At 46.6% G+C, this 15,889-nt stretch overlaps 1 protein-coding gene across 1 annotated transcript in view; it reads right to left on the reverse strand.

Annotated features, from left to right (window-relative positions):
* The window catches only part of Cnksr3 (CNKSR family member 3), a 97,333-nt gene that overhangs the window by 35,492 nt on the left and 45,952 nt on the right, over positions 1–15,889 (reverse strand). Inside the window, exon 2 of the mRNA XM_028854051.2 lies at positions 6,943–7,106. Coding sequence (XP_028709884.1) covers positions 6,943–7,106 — 164 coding nt within the window. The remainder of the gene's footprint in view (positions 1–6,942; positions 7,107–15,889) is intronic.

Below are 15,889 nucleotides of genomic sequence, written 5' to 3' on the forward strand. Positions count from 1 at the left end.
GACCAGTCCAGGGGTGGTACTGCCCACAGTACGCTAGGTCCGCCCACGTCAATCATCAACCAAGGAAATGCACCACAGGCTGGCCCACAGGTCAATCTGGTGGGGATATTTTCCCAACTGAGGCTCCCTTTTCCCAGATGACTCTAGCTGGTGTCAGATTGACACAAAACTAACCAGCACATTGAGCGTCCCTTATCTTATATGCTTGGGACCAGCCATGGTTTAGATTTTGGGTGGTTTGGAATTTTGGAATATCTGCATGTACGTGACGTATCTTGTGGATGGGACTCGATTATAAACATAAAATAATTAATTTTTAATTCCTATACCACAGCCTGAAGGCAATCGCACATGGTATTTTCAGTGTTCATGTCTTGACTATGACCTTTACAGGAGGTGAGATGAATAATTTTTACTTCTGAGCTCACGTTGACAACTCTAAATGTCTCGCAGATCTCCATCGGTCAGATTACAGACACTCGACCTGCATTATTACTACTTTAAAGCTGAAGAAAAGGAGGCCCAAGAACGGTGCATCACCAGACTACACAGGTGACCAAAGACAAGGCTGAGGTTCCAATCAAGAGGCAGCATGCAGGCCCAACCTGCGGCTCAGCGTGCTGTGTGCTTCCACTTCCTAACACCCTGCCCCACAGAGAGCCAAGAGGTGCGATCAGCACAGGATGGACAACAGACAAGTGTGGTGATAGAGTGTGTACCCTAATAAACTTGCCTGAACATCAGAGGACAGAGCCAGCCACTAGATTAGACAGGCAGTGCTGGCACACACCTTTAATCCCAGCACTTGAGATCTCATGCCTTTGCTTGGGAAGCACACATGCCTTTAATCCCAGGAAGTAACATGGAAGGGCAGAGAAAGGTAGATAAGGCGTGAGGAAACAGGAACTCACTCTCTTGAGGCTGAGGATGTCATAGAGGTAAGAACTAGTGGCTGGCTGCTCTGCTTCTCTGATCTTTCAGCTTTCACCCTCATATCTGGCTCTGGGTTTTTTTTATTAAGACCGTCTAAGATTCGAACAACAGACAAGAGTAAGATAAACAAGACTGGGTGTGCTAGTGCACACATTTAATCCAGAAATCAGGAAGCTGAGACGGGAGTATGGACAGTTTGAAGCCAAGCTGGACTATATGACACATCTCAAAAAAAAAAAAAAAAAAAAAGGAAAACCCAGCTGGTAACCCCAGCCCTAATACAAACTACGATGCTTAATTCATGAACGTTTTATGTTCACCTGATCCATCACCTCTAAAGTATCAAAACATCTCTGAACTGGCTTGAGCCACCTTGTTCTTGGGGATAAAGGGGATAATTATGGACAATCTATAAATCTAAGCACACACATATTTAGAGGTTTCCGATAACTTCCTTTTTCAGTAAGAAATGAGTTGATAACCACAAAAGGGTTTGGCTTTTGTGAAAATTACCTTAGATAGACTTTTCTGGCAGTTTACATCTGCACTGCTCCTACCTTTTTAAAAAAAAAAATAGTTTTAGGAGCTGGAGAAGCGACTTGGTGGTGAAGGTCAGTGGTTGCTCTTCAGAGGACCCATGTTATAGTCCCCACACCCACGTGGCAGCTCACAACCACCTGTGACTCCATTTCCAGGGGATCAAAGGCCCTCTCCTGTCCTCTGTGGCACTGGGCACACAGGCAGACAATACCCCCATACACACAGAATGAAAATAATTCCTTTAAAAGAATTAATTTTAAAAACTTAGAGGGGAGCAGAGAGCTGGCTCAGCAGTTAAGAGTATTATTCAGTGCTCCTAGGGAGGACCTGTGTTTGGTTCCTGGCCCCCATGTCAAGTGGCTCACAACCATCTGTAACTCCAGCTCCAGGAGATCGGACACCTGTGGACACATGTGCACTTACCCCCACAGAGACACACAAGTAATTTTTTTTTAATGAAACCTTTTTGTATCTTGGAAATTTTAGAAGGAATTAAGCCAAGTTTTAAAAGCTTTTATCCAATCTTTGAAAGAATACAAATTTCAAAATGTTTCCTGTATTAACATCAATATTTTATCTAAATCTTACATTCATTTACCTTTTTTTTTTTTTTAACCTATCACTGGCTTTTTTCTTAAAGTCTAAAATAGAATATCCTCATTCAGTGGAGAAGAGGAAATAAGGATAGGTTTCCATCATGGCTTTTTATTTCAAAGCCTCACAAATGGACGGGTAAAGAGCCTACAAGACACAGCTTGTTTCGAAGGGAAGGCTTGTGTCTGGGATGCCAGGGAAGGCTCCCTCATTCTGTCAACTGCCCGGCCTGCCAACTTCCATCAAGAGCGTTCACTAAAAGCAGAGGAGGCCGGTGTTCCGCAGCCAATCTCACCACAAATGACTTGGAATGTTCGCTCCTGTATGACACTTACTTCTGGAACCCAAGGAAGATTAAAATACATCTCACTGTTGCAAAAGACTTTAAACTCTCTTCTCTGACAAACTTGAAAAATAAAGGTAAAATAAAATATAAAAATAAAAAATGAAAGGGAGACGGGTGCATCTTATGACTGCAGCTCTCCATTTTCCGCTGGGCTGGTTCTAATTGGTTTCTCCCCCCCTCTCCCACCCTCACCCCGCCCCACAAATAAATCATAAAACCAGAAAGATGCAGAGATGCATGGACACTTGAGCATCATTTCAAAAAGAGGCAAAGATGGGGAGAAGCCCTCTCCTTTATCATACTCCACAGACAAGAGAGAGCAAGACATGAATGCTATTAGCTAGAAAGAACCCTACTGTAGAGACATAATCAGGAAAGGATGGCCAACTTCAGGGCCCCAAAACCAAAGGGAAAATGAAGACTTTCTCAGTCTACCTTTTTGTTTGTTTGTGTGTTTGTTTGTTTCGAGACAGGGTTTCACTGTGTACTTTGGGTGTCTGTCCTGGAACTCACTCTGTAGACCAGGCTGGTCTCGAACTCAGAGATCCGTCTGGCTCTGCCTCCCAAGTGCTGGGATTAAAGGCGTGCGCCACCACTGCCCGGCTGACTTTCTCAGTCTAGGTCTGATTATTTTCATGCGTCTTCTGTCTCCTTCAGAACTGTTCTTACACAGACATCAAGAAGATCCATATCGGACCTAGGGTGCAGCCTGGTGTCAGAGTGCGTGTTTAGCATAAGAAGAGGATGAGAAGGAAGAGGAGGTGCAGTGAATAAACTAAGTCATAAATGAAACACATCTCTGAAAAAAAAAAAAAAAAAAAAAAAAAAACCTCTACAGCTCCTTCTGCTTTAAGTGACCTTCTTAGGAGCCGGCCATCAGCAACTGTTGCCTGATTTCTGTGAGAAGCTGGGAGGATTCTGACCTTCTAGAAAGCAAAGAGGTCAGATTCTTACACTTCTAAGGCCTTACACTTACACGTACTTTAAAGGTACCACACACCGCTTTGCCTCCTCTTCTCCCCAGTTCTTCATACTGGTCATGCTCTAACATGTCTAACCAAGTGACGCCAGATCAAAGCAATCTCACTGCCTACATCCATTAAATGGCAACCCCAGAAATACGTCACGGATAGCTTTCTGTACCTTATCAGCCCTCGGCAAGATCAAGTCGAATAAAAACTACCAGCCAAGACCCCCTGCTGCATAGCATCTCTCCAACAGAGAGAGAAAACTGTTTTGAATGATGTGCCACGTGGGTAAATGGTCACCAATGCACGGCCTGAGGGGGACCTCATGCAGGCATGGCCATGCTGATTCATACAGCAATGTCCCTGAACCACAAGCTTGGGGTGGCATCACTGAACCCTGGTACTGACTCCAATCCTGTTCACACCTCATCCTCCTTTAACCTTAAAAACACATTCCTTCCATCTCCATCCTCAGGAAACCAGAGCTTCACCGATTTTGCAGGAAGTGTGGGTCTCCGTGATGCTTCTTATTGCATGTTTCCGGTCAATGCTGTCCGACCAAACTGTCTGCAGTTCTGTGGTCCCATCTGGTAGCCACTGCGACTCGCAACTCCTGAGGACTTTGGACAGAGAAAGCATAACGGAGAGTCCACGTTGACTTCTTTTCGTTAGTCCTCGCGTAAAGCAGCCAACTGTGGCAGTAGCTCCTCGGGAGAACAGGATAGGTAGAGAGTGTGCAGTCATCCTCTGCCCCAGCAAGGGGGCGGGCCTTGAACTGGGGATGGTAGCCCCTCCTCATCATCTAGCTACGATACACCAGTTTGGAGAATTCTTCTCTCTGAATTCAGGTCCCTCCCCATTCTATCTGTCCTTATCATAGCTCCAAAACCTTCCGGTGAGCCCAGACACACACACACACACACACACACACACACACACACACACACACACACACACCCTGGCCGTCCTTTCTTAACCCAACTTCTGTTCACTTCCTGCCCATTTGAAAAAAAAAAAAAAAAATCAACATCCACTACAGCAAGTTTGCCTAGAAACCTCTTTACAGCACCAGGGCCAACCACAGCTCCACGTTAATTGCCCAGCAAATGAATTATTCAAAGCAAAACATTCTCACTCATGTAGCCATCCAAAGACCATCAAGGCATCAGATTAAATAAACTATAATTATGCTGTGTTATAATAGTATTTTATAGAAGATTATATGTAGAGATATTCAATAAAACTATATTAGACTCTCTCCTAACTAGGGAAAAAAAAAAAAAAACACTTTCACTTGCAGACACCGGTGGCGGTCACCCCTCGCGCCCCTGCCACGCAGTCAGGGTACAGTGCTTGCTCTAAGAGAGTAGAGGTCCCCAGTGAGACTGAGGTCAGAGCCTGGTCTACAGAGGAAATCAGTAGGAAATTGTAGGAGATAAAACACAGCTTCAGGTTCTGGCCCTGGTCCAGCTTTGTTCATTTTGGTGCAGTGTTTTAAGAGGCAGCGAAGGGGTAAGAGCTGAGTCCATGCCGGGGCAACGGCTACTTCTCCTCTCCCTGCCATTCACAATGTGAATGCCTGCCACGGACCTGTCCTCCTCGCCTTCATACCCTGGGTTTCACGGCGATTTGCTCATCCTCAAAGATAACACGGCGAAATGAAAGAGCCAGCACAAGAGCTTAGGACATCCTGACAGAAAAGAGTGCAGCGCTGTGTTTCCCAGAAAGTGTAACAGAAGTAAACTCAAGCCTGTTTGGCGCTCAAGAGCAGACAGTTTTAATAATAAACAGGATGCCTGGGCACATCCTCAGCAATGCAGAACACCCACATGATGAACCCAGATGAGTCCGCAGCCACATCTAACGGTGACGGTTACTGTACAGATGGGAGGAATAGACACCACATTCCCCCAGGGGTCACAGAAGGAGTAGCCTGGAGCAGAGCCAAGATTAGGATACAAAAATCCTGCCTCCCAGGCCAGCACTCAGACCACTTGGCCACAGCGTCTCCCTTGTGGCAGCTCATTTATCAACCACAAATAATTTCCCCATTACTTTCCTAAACAAGAGCGGTGCATCGCAGAGAAGACAAGGTTCTGTCCATTTAAAGAAAAAGAATACGCACAGTGTGGCGAGCGTTATATAATCGACGGAATGCAGACCAGCGATGGCAACGTCACCACACACAGTCGTTCCCACCATCCTGGGTGATGTAATTGTATATCCCCTTGGCTCAGGCTCAGAGTATTATTAACCCAGCCTGAATGCTGGGAAGGGTATCCAACCCTGACCGATAAGTGAACACCTTCCTAAGCATGAGAGAGACCTGAGTCCCACCCACACCTGCCCATCTGTAAACAAATGCTCTTACAGGTGTTTTAGACCACATCTGAATAAATCACTTAGGAGACCCAGGTATAATGAAATTACCGGGACTTGGGCAGAGTTCAAACACCTGCCATCGAGAACAAAGTTCACACGCCTGTCCATCTAGCTGCCATTTTTTTTGGTTGATTATTCCAAACACAAACATCAGTTATTTAAACAGAGTGAGTATTTGTGAAACCCGGTGCTTTTTATAGTAACAAAAACAGACATGAACATTTAGCATTTCTCATTTTGGCTTAGAACATGGCATCTTCATTCACAGCTGTCTCCATCATTCTGTGCTTTACAAACAATTTGAACATAAGGCTAATACAGACCTTTTTTTTTTTTTGGAATAGAAAATTCTTTACTGTACATGATGAGACAGTAAATATTTCTGGCTTTGGAGGGACATGTGGTCTCTGTTACAGAGACTCCATCCTGTCCTTGAGGCACAAAAGCAGCCTCCAATAATAAATACATCAATAACTGAGTTCTAATAAAACTTTATTTAACAGACAGGTGCGATGTATACCTGTGTGGGTGTGAGGAAAGGATGCGGATGAACAAAAGGATATATGGGCCATCAAAGAGGAAAAGATGGGAGGAGATTCAAAGGGGATGAGAGATAAGAGGTGGGTAAAATAGAGGGGAGGAGAATTTACTAAAATACACTTTGTTTAAAAACATCATGTTAGGGCTGGAGAGATGGCTCAAAGGTTAAGAGCACCGACTGCTCTTTCCAGAGGTCCTGAGTTCAATTCCCAGCAACCACATGGTGGCTCACAACCATCTGTAATGAGATCTGGCGCCCTCCTCTGTATACATAATAAATAGTGTGTGTGTGTGTATGTATGTGTATGTGTGTTTCCATGGATGACACTCAGAGATGTCCTTCAGCCTCTGCACACAGGCAGAGGTGCGCGCGCACATGCGCGCATGCACACACACACACACTGCACACACGCACACACGCACGCACGCACACATGCGCACTTAACCTATCTGTGCACCCTCACATACATGTATAAAAAGGTGAGCCAGACTGAGTTCATCACTTATTATCTGCCAGCCTTTCCTCTAGAAGACACCTCGTTGTTTTCTCTTATTTTCTGCTGAGGCTTCCTTTCGACCTGTTCAGAGCGTGAGGACGGGCTGAACCACAGAACAGGGCACCTTCTCCCCCAGACTAACCAGTGCACAGAGGAGGTCCACAGCCTCCAACACAAGCTCCTGGTGTCCAATCCGGGTGACCCCCAGTTCCTCCAGGTCCTGGTGGGAGATCTTCAGCAGCTGCTCCCCGTCTATCTTCTCCCGCTCAAACTTGTGAACGTACGGCTGCAGGCAGTCATCCAGCCCTGTAAGAATAAAACGTGGAGAGCCTGTTACGGTCACGGTGCTGCGGGAGCCCAAACACTGCCCACATTTCAATCCCCCTTAACAGCCATCAAATAGGCCGCCACTGCGCTCTCAGTATGGGATCGATTCTCCGTGTGTTCCACGGGACGGGCACCTTTCCAGTGATCTCTTCTCATCTCAAACAGGTTAGACATGGGACGCGGGGGGACAGCGTGACTTTCTGACAGGTGCTTCCCATTCCCTGTGTACTAAGGAGGGTAAACACCAAGCCCTGCTGATGGGAAATGTTAGTGTCTGTGCCAGCCGTGTGCTGCTGCTACCTGTCTGCTAAGCAACGCTCTTTCTCTCCAGGGACCACATCCCTCTCCCGGTGGGCTTGCCAATCAAGATGCCTGCCATTGTGGTTGAGACATGGCCAGTTCGGCAACAATACCCCAGTGATAGAGTCGGGGACATGCAAGTGACTTAAGCGGAGCCAATCATTATCTTCCTTGATATGTGATATGCAGATACAGGAAAACAAAGACCAGTGATAAGTCACAGGACACGACCCTGGCAGCGGGGCAGACACGTCTTCGGCTGTTTTCTGAGAATAAATCCATTTGAGAAGAGCAAGAGAAAATGCTGACGGTGGCCTGCATTGCCCGGATCTGACTCTACCAGAGACATTTCCATCCCAAGACTCCTCCACTAGAACTGAAACAGGTTCCCTGTCTAGCTTAAGCTGGTTTGTGTTTCTGCCCTTTGTACCTGAGAATTTTGTGGGAGTAGAGAATATTCTGATGCATATGGAATACAGAATAAGAACAGGGTACCAGCCCCAGGACCAGGGAGTTTTTCCAGGTCCAAATACCACTGCAAGTAGCGTCTCATCTTAAAGTTCTTGCAAAGCAGCTAAAATGAGTAGGCCAAACGGCCTTGGGAATCTTTATTCCTACACACAGAACTCCCAGGTCAACTTCTTATCATGATTTTATGGAGAAAAAAAAAAACCTTACTCCAAAGCAACCAACCTTTTTGAGCTTAATAAGAAGTCACCTTAGTATTTCAAAAGACTATTATTTATAGAAGATGAAAAGAGACAATATTTATATAATTTCCATCCCTACATGAAGGAATCAAAGCAGGTGGAAGGCATCCCTGAGCCCAACACAGACACATGTGGATGGACACACGTGTGCAGACAGACATGCGTTCATCTCCGTCAGCCTTTTTTAAAAACTGTGTCACATGGGTCGGTATTTCTCTTAAGTGAGAAAAAGTACACACGAAGTCCCTCATTTGGCAACACTCAAGTCTTAACATCTGACACGTGACACTGAACTCTACTCTCAGCCCCACAAACTCACACCGCTCTCCTCCTGACAAGACACCCAGAAAGAGACAGGGGCTCTGAAACTTACAAGGAACCACGGAATACAGAGAGGGAAGACGGTGAAGCCATCTGCGTTCCTGCGCAGACGTCTGTATCAGAGAGGCTGTGTCTCGGCAGGAACGCTGGGACACTGGTGCAAACCCCACTCACTCCAACATCCTTGGGTGGTGTCTGGCATGTAAGTTAGGCAGGCAGTGGAGGTTAAAAACACCAGCAGGTACTGAGACACATGCCCCACCTGGGGGTCAAAGGCCACCCCAGCACTGGGGCACCAAGTGTCTGGTGTCTAGCAATCAATCTACGTGTATGCAGGAAACAGTGACAATGGATAAGACTGGAAGACAGTCTCCTAGCTACCCTGCCTTGGCTTTACAGGCGAAGAAATTAAGACTCCCGACAGTCACGCGTGGGGGAGAGGCCACGGGGAGCCAGCCTGCCTTCGCTTCACTTCAGAAGTCACAAAGGTTCAGGACTGTTATGTTACCTCTAAGCCTTCTTGAGACTGAATGGTGTCTAACCAAAACTCTATATTGACAGCCTGATTCCCAGGACCTCAGAATATATTTCAGAGTCTCCAAAGAAGTAGAATGATGTTGCTGGCATGCTTTCAGCCTATGACTGGTGTCCTTGCAAGGAGAAAAGATCAAGACCCAGCTACACAGAGATGAGCCAAGAATGAAGGGAGAAGATGACCGCCAACAGGCCAAGGAGCAAGGCCTTCCTCCCAGGCTTCCAGCCTTGGGAACTGTGAAGAAGCAAATGTCCCCTCAGCCTCGCAGTCACTGAGTCTCCGACATGAGAGCCCAAGCAGCAAAGACAAAGCCAGCTGTCTGACTTCACACTCGTCATCTCTGAGCAAACTAAGATGGTCCATGGGCCAGTGGGACTGCCGGGAAAGACTACCACTCAAAACTCAAGCACGACGCTGACAGACTGGCTCCATTAGTTTGTATGAACAGAAAGAGTCTGACCATCCAACTCGCCACGAAGGGCTGGGAGCATGGCTCAGACACCCCAGTGTTTGTCTAACACACTCAGAGGCCTGGCCTCAATCTCTAGCCCCACATAAAACCAGAAAGGTGAAGCCCACCTGTCAAGCCCAGCACTCAACAGGTGGGGAGCAGGAAGGCAGACGTTCAATGCCAGCCTTGGCCATGGAGTAAGTCTGAAGCCAGATGGAATACGTGAGAACCTCTCTAATGAAGGTTTACAGCAAGAAACCACGGGCCGTGGCTCCTGGGTAGACAGCAACCCCTGGAAGGTCAGAAGTGGGGCTAAGACCAGAGTCCTACTTGAATTTCCAAACGCCAGGGAGGAAACAGGACCCCCGGAAGCAGAACTGCAACCCTCAGGAAGTGCTGGGGGCACAGAGAGGGTTGGGCTTTCCGTCGTGGACATTCTAGAGCACAGGCTGCGACGACCAGAAGTCGACAACTGAAAGATACAGGACAGCGAACTTGGCCTGGAGGCTTCTCAAAGAGCGTGAGCAGTCTGAGCTCCAGCCATCAGAAGTGCCGAGAGGCAGGATTATCAGGTGCAGGCATCGCCGAGGACAGGACCTATCACGGCTGACACACACCTTCCTGTAAGGCGGTGGTGTGCTGAATAGCTGTGTCCGAAATAGCCGAGCCACGGGGCTGTATTACCCCAGCACACACACCACGGCCTATTGTTCATTTATCCTATTGTCTAGAACACAATTAGACATTCACGAACGGCTAATTTAAACTATGACGCAGCCCCACAGAGGAGGGGGCTCAGACGCGAGTGAGCTGGCCGCAAGCTGCTCTTCTGCGTCCCTCAAGTGTGATCCCACTGACCGATCCTGTCTTGGAGGAACTTATAAGAGATGTATAATTAAGTGAAATTAAGTTAAACACATGCCATTTACCCAAATCCAGTTAAACACACAATGAAATGTGAAGAGCGAAGAGGGAGGGCAGGCCAGGGGTCTGATCCCACCTCCCTCCTTACTGACGTGTCCCCGGAGAGGCGAGCGACTCAAATACCTCATTTGTAAGGAACTACCGCATAACTATAATGAAAACTAGACGCCAACGTTTATAAAGAGCTTAACACATCACAGAACACACGACAGATACTCTGTACATTTCGTTAAACTGGAGAGGAAAAAAAAAAAGACATGATTTATTTTCAACTTTCTAAGTGTGTGAACGAAGTTGCTGCCAAGATACAGACAGCGTCCAACACTTAGGTGGTCCCCTCTAGAATAAAGTTAATTGGGGGGGGGTGCGTGAAAACCTTAACAGCTTGTACGAAGACCATGCCCAGAAGGTATTCCCCCAATTCGGAAGCTTGTGATTGGCATCGTACTAAAAAAAAAAAAAAAAAACTTTGCAATTCCTATGAGCACACGGACCCCACAAAAAGAGGCTTCGCTGTGTCCACAGCTTGCTGCAGAGGCACACCGAGCACAGGTGTGGTCTGGAAGGGCAAGGATTCCACCCATCCTACGGCTGAACGCCAACCCATTCGGAAGATGCACCCCACTTATCCACGAGCGTCCCTTCAGTGAGAAAGTGGTGTGACGCCACCATGCCCCGTGTGATTTAGAAGCTTCTCTTAAAGGAATGCTTTTAATTTCATGTCTTAGTCTCATCCAAAAGCGTGTATACTTTTCATCTTCTCCCTCTGGACTCCTAAGAGTCAACGCCACCCCCTTCCCCTCCCTCCAGAGCCTGCGGGGACGGGCACCGCACCCATCCCAGCATTTCCATCTTTCCTCTTCAAAGGCTCCTGCAGTCTCCCCTTCAAAAACCAGCAACCTCAAAACAAGCGAACACAGCAGTCCTCTGTGAACACTACCTTCTCAAGAATAACCAGCCGGCAGCTCCCGTTTAGTTCCCGTCCCCAGCCTTGTGCTGGCTAAAGTCACACCTTAAAGATAGTCACCAAAAAAAAAAAAAAAAAAAGACCATTTCCAAAGACATTGTTAATATACATAATGGAGTTTTTATCTGAATCTGTCAAATGTTAATGGACTAGACATCATTAATGTAATTTTTGGCTGTATATATTGTATATACTTATTGGATAGTTTTTCTTGTATTAGTTATAAGCTTTCTTTAATTTTAGACAAAAAGAGAGGAAATGTGGTGGTATTGTGTTCCCCAAAATATTGTGTACCTTAATAAACTCCAAATGCCATGGATAATCTATACCCTTCATCATCAAAACAACTCATCTTCTCTCCTGTCTGTTCCCATGTTTTCACAGTCTCTGTCTCTATGGCAACCCCTCCCTCCTCTGGCTGGTCCCCCTGCTGATCTGTGCCCATACAGGCCTCCCCACCAGGTACTAAACTTTACGGCATGTTTCAACCTCAGCTCACGTAGCCTCTTCTTGGGGGTGGTGTGCAGAATAGGAGGTGACATGGGGTGGGGTGGTGTGGGAAGGGGGACACAGGCCCTTATCAACCAGCGACCTTAAACTCTAGTTCCTGCTCTGTAGAGGGGGGAACCGGGTTTTCCACATAGCAGATTAAGAGAACACAAGAATGTTACTTTTATTTCATGACCCAAAAACATCAAGAAGAATCTCAGCTTTACTAATGTGACCCAGCTCTGGTGCCATCACTGTGTGCGAAAGGTTCTCATGGGCTTGGGATCGTGGGGCCCAAAGAGCTTTCCCACACTGAGAAAGAAGAGGCTTAAACTCCAAACTCCCTGGCTTCCTTCCGGCCCATTATAGTGTTTGTTACTTACTTATAATGCAACTAGTTTTTGTCACACTAAGTCCTAAAGAGATTCTTATAGTTGTGGCTACATATCAAAGTTGATATAAAGCAAGCTATTAAAAAAATATCAAAATTGGGCCGGCAAGGCTGCTCAGTGGATAAAGGCATTTGTCATCAAGCCTTATGACATGAGTTCAATCCCCAGGACCCAAATAGTGACAGGGAAAAACTGATCATATAACAAGTTAACTTCTGATTTCCATGGTATGCACATACCCACCCACATACAAACACATACATGTATACACATGTAAATAAAATATAAACACATAAACCAAAATTAGTATTGCTAATCAATGATGATCAAAGCTATCAAGAATTAGCTGAACTAAGATTCCCTAGTCTCAATTAAGAAACCCAATCTTATATATATACATTTCTGTGATGGTTTGAATGATAAACATCCCCCCAGAGTTTTGGGATTTGAATGCTTGGTTCACAGTTGGTGGTACTGTTTGGAAGGTTTTGGGGTGTGGCCTTGTCGGAGGAAGGTTTTGAGAGTGTAAAGGACACATGTCATTTCTAGTTCACCCTCTCTGATCTCTGCTCATAATTCAAAATGTGAGCTCCCAGCTTCCTGCTCCAGCGGTCATGCCTGCTGCCTCTCTGCCACAGTGGACTCTAACCCTCTGGACCCAGACGCCAAACAAACCCTTCCTTGCCAGAGTGTTTTAGTACAGCAATAGAAAAGGAACTAATGGGGCTGGAGAGATGGCTCAGTGGTTAAGAGCATGTACTGCTCTTCCTGGGGCTCTGAGTTTGATTCCCAGCACCCACATCAGGTGGCTCACAACTGCCTGTAACCCCGGCTCCAGGGGTATCTGACACCTCAGACATATGTGAGTATTTGCATACATGTGTCATGGGCATATAACCCCCAACATATACACATAATTAAAATAATAAAAATAAATCTAAAATAAAGGAAAGTAACTAACAGACATGCTTTCTGGTTTTAAAAATATTTTTAGAAACTATCTTGTCTTTTGGAAATGTTTATTTCTTAAATAACATAATGTGCCTGGTAGTGCAGCATTCATGTGTATTACTTATAGACATAGATGACCTCTATTTTTTATATTTATATTATTTTTTATTTTGTATGTATGGGTGTTTTGCCTGCATGTATGTATAGGCACCACATGTGTGCCTGGTACCTGCAGAATTAGAAGAGAGTGTCAAGTTCCCTGAGACTAGAGTTACAGATGGTTGTTAGCCACCATGTGGATGCTGGGGATCAAACCTGGGTCCACTGGAAGCACTAAGGACTCTCAGATGCTGACATCTCTCCAGCCCCTAAATGTCTACTTCTTACAGTGGCTGTGTGCACACAATCAAGCAAGCGTGACCCACATGTGTAGAGAGCCTCCTGCCTCTCACGCTAAAGCTCAAACACACATACACTTGAACTCTCTCTCTCCTCATCCAGAGTACCTCTCTACCTTCCCTAGTTAGGTTAACGACCTTGAAATTGACAAAGTACTCTAGGCTAAAATGTTAAAACCATCTTCCTGCTTCTCCATTCCTCACTTTCAAGGGTCCATCTCTGCATTCCGTCGCCTGTATCTACCAGGCACCCCTCATCATTTGCATGGCTTGGGTAAGTGTTCCCCAAAGGTCTCTATGCTAAAAGTCTTGGTGCCTACCCTACACTGTTGAGGGGTGGTGGAACCTTTGGGAGATGGGACCCAAGGGGAGGAAAGTGAGCCAGCCGCTCAGGACATGCCCATGAAGGAAATATTCGGTTACTCTTTCCAGTTGACGAGAGATGTACAGCCTCCTCAACGACAACATGATGGGCTGCGGCACCGAGGGCCCAAAAGCAAGAGACCGACCAGCAAAGGAGCAAACCCTTCGGAGCTGTGAGCCAAAATCCCCCTTTCCTCTTGGAATGGAAGCTGGTTGTCTCAGGTATTCTGTTACAGGAGCAGAAAGGCAACACAGCCTTGCCCCCTCCTTTCCACTGAACTGTCATCCCTTGCCTGGGTTTCTACCGGAATCTAGAAACCAAGTGCTGTACTCAGTCCCTCCTTCCTCTTCACTGATCCCCTGTAAGTCCCTCTGAGCAAGCCTTTGCCATCCTTTCATAGAGCCAAGGCCCTCGGCTGAACATGATGCCCGCCCCACACCCTCCTACAAACTTCTCTGCAACCCCGCCTTCTATCCACTCACCCGACAAGTGTTCCCTCAAAGATACTCATTCTGATGAGTTTCCCCCAAAAGTACCAATGGCGTCCATCCCTCACAGCTCAGCAAACACACCCCCAAGGCCAAGTCCAGTGAGAGCTTGTCTCCTAAGTGCTCCATCAGTGGAGCATGGCCATGCTTCCCTTGACGTGTTGACTCGGGCTGCTTCTGCACAGCAGCGCACTGAGTGGGTGTGCCAAGGCCAGGCTGAGCCTGGGAGCCCAGACTCCTCATTGACTGGCCCTTTGCAGAGAAAGTCCACTCGGCTGCGGCTGCCAGCGGTGACGGTGACGCATTCACAGGGTGACACACCCACCGGGCAGAAAAACAGGCCCAGCCAGTCTATCTGAAATTAAGTGAGCCTAATTAATTTCATTCCTTTTAATATGTCTGAGAAAAATCGCTTTTCTATAATCACAATCAACTTTTAAAGATCTGAATATGTTCCAGAAGATTCCCTTTAACTTATTATTTGCCTAAAATTATCTACTGAAGCATCACTTGGATACAATAAAATTTGCCAACATTCAATATATAGTCTGGTGGGATTTGACTGATGTGTACGGTCATGGGATCCACATGGCCTTCGTGTTCTATGCACTTGCTACCTCCCTAATGACAGTGCCCCTGTGCCCTTGGCTAGCTCACAAAATTAACCTGACTCGCCATCCAGGCTGAACGCCACATTACCTAAGTGGCAGGGTGTGCCCTGGCTCCTGGCACGGTGCACCTCACCCGAAGATCTGCAAGCATGCATTAAGCCAAACTCACACGTTACCAGTTGCAGCTCTGGTCTGACCAGTCCCCCTGAGAGGGTGCTGATTGACGCTACGCTGAAGAAAGGCACCGGGACCAGACATCAGGTGAACAATGGGTTGGAACCTCTGAGGATTCGTTCAAGTCTAAGGATGAATGCTTCTGAGGGACAGGTGAACTGTACAGATAGATTACCTTTACTTCTACCGGAAGAGGAAAGAAATCACCCGAAACCTAAATTCCAAACATCCTCAGAGCTTAGTCTTCAGGAAAAACCACCTAAAAGCTTTTTTGAAAAGCCCAGCTTTCTACTGAGTCACACCTGTGTGAACTGAAGGCTGGCGACCAGGCTGCCATGCCCTCCCCACTGAAGCAGAGACTGCATCCATTGGTCCTTCCTCCCCAAGCAGAGGCGACCAGACACAGGCTGGAGATCTAGCCCAGGAAGCACAGGGAAGAGCCACCAAAGTTTTTTTTGTTTTTGTTTTTGTTTTTTGTTTTTGTCTACAGAATGAGCAACTGCTAGTTGAAGCAGAGGAATGGTGAGTCATTTTCAGGATACCAAGTTGGGACGGGGGAGAAAAGGTAATGCTAACAATGAGATAAAAGATTGAAGCCACAGCCATTTAGGAGAAGCTGGTTTGTCCATCATGGAAGAGTTACTAAAAACACAGCATGCAGTCGACTGCTTGAACTTACAAGAAAGG

This window comes from Peromyscus leucopus, chromosome 8a (genome assembly GCF_004664715.2).
Source record: "Peromyscus leucopus breed LL Stock chromosome 8a, UCI_PerLeu_2.1, whole genome shotgun sequence".
NCBI lineage: Eukaryota > Metazoa > Chordata > Mammalia > Rodentia > Cricetidae > Peromyscus > Peromyscus leucopus.